A 6,771-nucleotide genomic window follows, 5' to 3' on the forward strand; every position below is an offset into this window, starting at 1 on the left:
GAATTAACGTGCCTATTCTGCAGCTGATCTTCACCTATCTTTTTTTAATCCTGTGATCGTCAGTTTGTTCAGTTTGTCTTGTACTTCTTGTTGGATCATAGGGCAGCTCCTTTTTTGTTGTTTCAGTGGCAGGGTACATTTTTACAGGGAGGGGTTACTAGCCCTTCCTTTAGATAGCGTGCTGTAGACATTTATTTGAACACGGGACATTTTACTAATCTCCAAGCAGATCCACGCCGGGCGCGAAAATCGTAGTATGCTAGCCAGAGAGGGTCCAGCCATCCAGAGAAGGTTCATAGCCCTGCCGGGCTATGAACCTTCTCTGGATGGCTGGACCCTCTCTGGCTAGCATACTACGATTTTCGCGCCCGGCGTGGATCTGCTTGGAGATTAACATTTTACGTCCCTTCCGAAAGACGCGTAGCCTGGGTGCCATGTCTCAGAGGCCTTCCCCCTTGCACTTGCGCAAGTAGATCCGTGAAATAGCTTACACTCTTGTAACTTGCTGTTTTGTCACAACGATACAGAACTTCAGTTTGCAGTTGTAATAAAATTCTCAATGCCATATTCGAATAATAACATTTTAGCCCTAGTCGTGATTGCTATTTCAGGTTTCAACATCATTTGCGCACAAGATCACGTGTCTTCGAGAAAAGGACTGTGGACGACCATGGATCTATTCACAGTGGCCGCAGCCATTACAGCTCTAAGTGCAGTCGTTATCTACTTCCTACTCTCACAACTGACTACACAATCGTCATCTTGGCCCAAGGTTTGTTACCTTCACCAAGAAGGTTATGTTTTCGGTGTGCGTGCATCTGCGTGTCTGTTTGGGTCTGAACATACGTAAGTCGAGAATGCCTGGATAGATTGTCTGAAAGTGGGCTGGTCTTGATGAGAACTCGAAATGATAAGATTTTGGGCCACCTAGCGGCTTATTATGGTACTGCAGCGATGTGTCGCGTTCTGGTCATGCTACGGTCATGATGTTTGAGTGGTACGTAGCTATTGGGAGGGAAAGAAGTCTTGTAGGTTTGGGCCCCCTATTGCTGGCGGCTTTTTTTGAAACAGCAGTGGTCAATTTTGTTTCAGACTTTGAAAGGAAAAAACTCAAGGGGTTGACGGATAGTCATGATTTTTAGTATGGGATAGCTTATGTGATGATATGACCATGACCATATGATGACCTATAATTAATTTGCATAATTAAGAAGGAAAGTTTATATTTCTATTTTCAGACTAAGCAACCTCTGGCTTACATTCGAAAAGTGATGCCAAAGAAAAGGAAATTTCAGATGCTCCACAACTCTCTTGACGACTTCATACCCGTAGGGGAAGCAGCAACTGTCCATGACGTGGTACAACTATTTGCTCGTCGTGGGAACGAGTTTTCTGTTTACAGCATAGACTGGGAACAAGAAGTGGTGGTGCTCATTCGACCCGTGGATGGTGTGGATCTGAAAGCACATCCGTTCTTTCGTGAGGTTTGTATCGTTTCTTTGTTCATTCATTCACAATTACCTCTGACAAAATGTAGAGACCTTATGTTTCCAGCTTGGTTGATTTGCAAGTGATGTGGGGTTGGCGTTATGGTTAGGGTGTTTGGCCCAGAGGTCCTGAGTTCGAATTCCCTGATATATATGCCACCGATGTTGTGCCCTTGGGAAATGCTCTTAACACGACTTTCCCCACTCCATCCAGGTGCGAAAATGGGTACCTCACTTCCTCTGAAACAGACAAACTTTTGGGACGTAACGGATATGTCTGGATCAGATCAAAATAAAGGTTGAAGGATGGCGAGATAGGGAGAGAGAGGGGAAATACATTAACGTTTCTCTAGACTACTTTCCAATAATCTAAGAAAAATGAAAGTTTGCGCACTTCATAGGCAATACGTTCTGGTACTATTCCACACTGCAGCTAGGTGTCGCGGCTTACAGTGCGTTCCGAAACGTTAATTATTGTCATATATTCGGTCCCAAACGTAGAGTAGTGTCATATATACAAGAATAAGCATTGGCATATATACAAGAATAGATACTCTGTCATATATACAGAAATAGTTACTCTCCAGTGACAAACATCATTCATGTCACTTTTGAGGCCGCATTGCAATCAGCGACACACATAACTACGGAGCGGAATAGAACAGTGAGTATTGTCCCGAGGAAGGTTGCAGGCGGTCAGAGAAACGTCTACTGTTGACTGTATATAGATAAAAAACTGTGTTATCCAATGGTATTCCAACATGATGAAATAATTAACGAATGATTCTTTTAGGCTCAGAGACGAAAAGCGGCCGAGGTTCTCTGTATTCCTCTCGAGCGACTTCAGGACGTGGCGAGTGCCGTAGCTGACAAGGTTGCGCATGTGCAAGAAATCTTCATCTTCATGACAGGTAAGGAGAGAAACATATTAACTAGAACACGCAAGGGAAGGAAACTCGCGGACATACGATGATTGCCCCCACTGACAGTATGTTCCGTTATGAAAAAGTCATTTTCTAAATGATAGAATGTTGGGCGGCTATCTCTTACACCTCATACCGACCTGCTGTATATATGCCATTTACATGCAATGTTTTCAATTATCTACTGTCTATTTTGACGTCGATATTACATTACACATGCAAGTCTACTTTTCAAAGTAATGACTTTTCAAATTCAAAGCAGCAACACCAACGATGACAATGATGAAAGGGAAGCAACACGATTAATGTTTTGTTTCTGCTCACACTATACAGGGCGATGTGGGTCGACTCTGGTGACGCAATTTGTAGAGGCCACTTCGGTGGCACAGGCTGTGAGTGAGCCAGATGTGTTTTCCGTCATATCCATGGCTCTCTACCGATTCAAGCGGTCCTCTCAACATGGCCAAACTCCATCTCGTCACGACTGTTCTACGGTCCTGTCAAATGAAGAATCTACCATAGCCCTTTTGAGAAACGTTGTCACTTTGATGAACTACAGCCTCGTGACGTCAGATCCACGTCATCGTGACGTCATTTTCTACAAGTTCAGGCACGACGTCATCCTCGTGGGGGACCTGATGGCTCGAGCCTTCCCGTCCGCCAAGACCGTCTTCATGTACAGGAATGGTCTGGAAGTTTCTGATTCATTCAAACGAGCATTCTTCCAGCAGAGCTACGTGCTTTACCGGGCTTATCGACTAGCAGTAAGCCTTGGTTTGGGGATGCTGCTGTCCCCGCCACCTGACTTTCGCTGTTTTGGAGACGACCCCAAGTTCTGTACGGTGCGTGCTTACGGCTCGGGCCCCTTCTACCTAGCCGCGTGTTGGGTCGGTGTGATGCAGTGCGCCGCCGATCTGCAGAAGAAGCAACCTGGGCATTTCTTCCACGCAGTCATCTATTACTCAGCCCTCGTCAACGACAAAGAGAAGACATTCCGTCTACTGATGAAGAAGCTCGGTTTGAGGTGGAGTCCAGAAGACCCGGAAGAAGACACAGATAAGATCGAGAAAGCATTGGTTGCGGACAGCCAAGCAGGAACCATAGCGTCATTGAAGTAAGGCCGTACAATCTTTTAATGCCAGTCCACACGCACTATTTTTTCAATGTGCTTTCTGTTTGTCAGCTTGTTTGTTTGTGTTTTTGCATTCATTGGCCAGGAAGGTATTACATATTGTATACTTGGCATGTGGTTTTTGAAAGACAAACGTCATGGTCGATTCGGACCTTCTAGCGGCTTTTTTGGTACTGTAGTGAAACTTTCTGTTTTCGTACCTGCTGTGCTGGACATGTATTAATTTCATGGTGGCAGACAGCTTCTTGGCTTGGAAAGAAGTTGTGTAGTTTTTTTTCCCCACTAGCAGCTTGTTCTGAAAATGTAGGGGTGGTTTTGTCGGAAACTTTTGCGGATAACTCAAGAAAGGATGAATGGATTTTCTAGATTTTGGACATATGCATGTAGGTAGCTTACTAGGTAAAGGTGCACATGTTGTTATTGTGTGTGTGTGTGTCTGTCACCACGACAACTCAAGAACAACATAGATTAATGATATGCTTATAAGTCTTATGTATATGTTATTTACATGATCAAGGACATACAATTGAATAAGATATTTACAAATGCCGAGGCTGTTGACAAGGTGTTTTTGTGAAAAAGAGCTTTTGGTTACTATTGGTTACTATTGACAGGATGTTCCTGTCAATAAGAATATTTTTGTACTATTGAGAGAATGTCCATGGTCCTGTCAGCCCTAACCCTATCTTCTTACATAACCCTAACCCTGAGTATGACCTTGCAAGAGTGTGCAAAAGAGAGACTAATTGGCATTCCTCAGAAAGACTACTGAACTATTTTTTAAAGGCTATTTCACTGTTAAAAATGGATATTTGAAGAAAAAAATCCATACCGAGATGAGAATTCGGGTCTCCTAATTTTTTCCAATAGCCATGGTGATTTACAAATTAAAGCTCACTGAGGTATGACATCTTTGAACTCTTGCTATCACAGGGGGAGGAGGCCTGGTGAAAAATGGGCACTGGACGTTTCATCGCGCTGGATTGGGCAGTGGGAACGAGAGATCTTCAAGGATGTCTGTCGCCATGGTGGGAACGAGATCACCGGTCCTGGCTTTCTCCTACCAGACACCATCGTGTAACACTTAAGGTCACTTATACAGACATGCGTGCAGGGTCCACTTTAATTTGAGTCTCCTTGGCGTTATAGCCTATTTAAGACTTGTAGAAGCCCTTCTTTGGGAAATTGTGGGTGAAAAAATCTTAGATGGATTAGACAGTGCAGAGTGTAGACCTACAGATTTGTTCTAGAAACAAGATTTTGGCCCATTTTCTTATGTATGTATGGCTACGTACCGTATGGGGTGAGTCGGTATGACCACATGTCAGATGAATGCTCACAGATTGTGGCCCTGAACCTTCATATGATTACATTTTGTTCAGTACCGATTTTAATTGGTGGGATGTAGAAAAAACATTTAACCCCTGCCAAGGTAGCATAGTTTCTTTTTTTTTAAATATATTTCATTGTAAAGACGACTTCACATAAGTAATCACACTGCTAAAAACCGGACATCACAGATTAAGTATAGAAGCAGGAAGATTCTGGAAAATTTCTTTTGATTAAAGGGTTTGCCCATTTTGTATAACTGGTGGAGGATGGTATATCTAACAGTACACTTAGTCAGTTTTTCATGCTCCGTCCTATAAATATAATCAAGATTCAAAAATGTAGTACGGCACTCCTATGAGGGTATGAGGTTGTGGAACTCTGCCCGTAGTTACAACATGAAAGCAATATATAACAAAATACTGATGAATCACCGTGTAATCCGAACCTTAGTTTAATTTTTTTAAATTATTTGCCTCTGCTTTAATTGTTTTACTGTCCCTCAACTCAGGCTTCAATGTAAACTTGCCTATTTGTCTGGCTGCAGAACATCATGTCAAGACTATTTGAGTGTGTAGCAGTACATGTACTAGTGTCCTTATGTCTTATTGAACAAACAATATTGCATTAGATAAAACAGAAAGAGAACAACATTAAACATCAAGAGACATTTACTTCAAATATGACTGTAAAACATTTGAAATGTTAACTACTTCCAGTCTTTTTAGGTTGCTATCATACAAACACACACACACACTATCAATTTACTCTAACATTGCAATGTCTCTCGAATTCATGGGAATTAGAATTGGCCTGAGATTTTTACATGGAATGTCATCTAATAGCATACTGTAGCATCATTTGATCCAGAACGTCATTTTTACCAAATTCCTGCCTGGGTTGAAGAACTTTCCACTCAGTACTTCTCACTCCACATGATTAGTAGAGTAGATTATTACAAGGGCATCCAGTCAAGCCTGAGCAAAAGGGACAAGACAATCAGAATCCCATGTCTTACAAAATATCCACTGTAGGCAACATCTATCTAAAAATATATATACTCTCATTTCTCTTGCTATTCTGCGAGACAGATTTCTTGTAAGCATTTTGAGCTTTTAATGCTAGTCTAGCCCACCATAAAAGTTATCAAACAAAAAAAATTCGCCAAAAATCTATATTTCAAAATATTCGCGTAGCCACGCGTCATTCTTTTAAGTATTACTATCATGTACATTCCTGCAAAGTTATATTGATGAACATCGAAGCATAAGCCAAGGAGAGCATTTTTTCTAAAAAAAGGGGCGTGGCCTTATAACTCTTAATGACGTAATCATGACATCATACTAATTTGCATAAATTATCACCTTGCTATAGGTACTACCTGAAAAAAATTAAGGTTGAGGAAGGTTTATAAAGCTTAAGAAAGGTTTTTTTTTTCAAAAACATCCCAAAATTCCTCAGCCACCCTTAGACAATACCTTGACTTCTTCTTTTAAGGCAGTGGAAAACGAATTTACCCACTTTTTGCGGGTTATTTAGTTTTAGTACTAGAGTAACAGCCATGTCTAACACCCTTCTCAGTTGCAAATGATGGTGTTAAACCTGACGATGTTTTGACGCATGTCTGGGGTTTGGAGTACATGCATTTAATTGACTTGTAGAAATTGCCGCCTACTCCAGATTCTAACAATTTATAACGAAGCCCCTGTCTCCAAACAGAATTTTTAAAGTGGACAAAACTCAAATAAAGACGTTTATTTTCGGAAAGATATTTGCTTAAAAGTGTATCTATAGATAATGTACACTTTAAAGCAAATATCTTTCAGACAATAAACGTCTTTATTCGTGTAATATTGATATTACTTGACGAGGAGACGGGGTCGTCGGCTTGTACAGGCCC

General features: G+C 41.5%; 1 protein-coding gene across 1 annotated transcript; it reads left to right on the forward strand.

Annotated features, from left to right (window-relative positions):
- The first annotated feature begins 624 nt into the window (after positions 1–624).
- On the forward strand, positions 625–5,176 carry LOC136432764 (uncharacterized). The gene is made up of 5 exons (XM_066424245.1): positions 625–772; positions 1,239–1,484; positions 2,281–2,398; positions 2,744–3,524; positions 4,476–5,176. Exons 1-5 carry the CDS (start codon positions 671–673, stop codon positions 4,621–4,623), a joined length of 1,395 nt encoding a protein of 464 aa, XP_066280342.1. The 5' UTR covers positions 625–670; the 3' UTR covers positions 4,624–5,176.
- Positions 5,177–6,771: the final 1,595 nt, after the last annotated feature.

This window comes from Branchiostoma lanceolatum, chromosome 4, assembly GCF_035083965.1.
Source record: "Branchiostoma lanceolatum isolate klBraLanc5 chromosome 4, klBraLanc5.hap2, whole genome shotgun sequence".
In the NCBI taxonomy this organism is placed as follows: domain Eukaryota; kingdom Metazoa; phylum Chordata; class Leptocardii; order Amphioxiformes; family Branchiostomatidae; genus Branchiostoma; species Branchiostoma lanceolatum.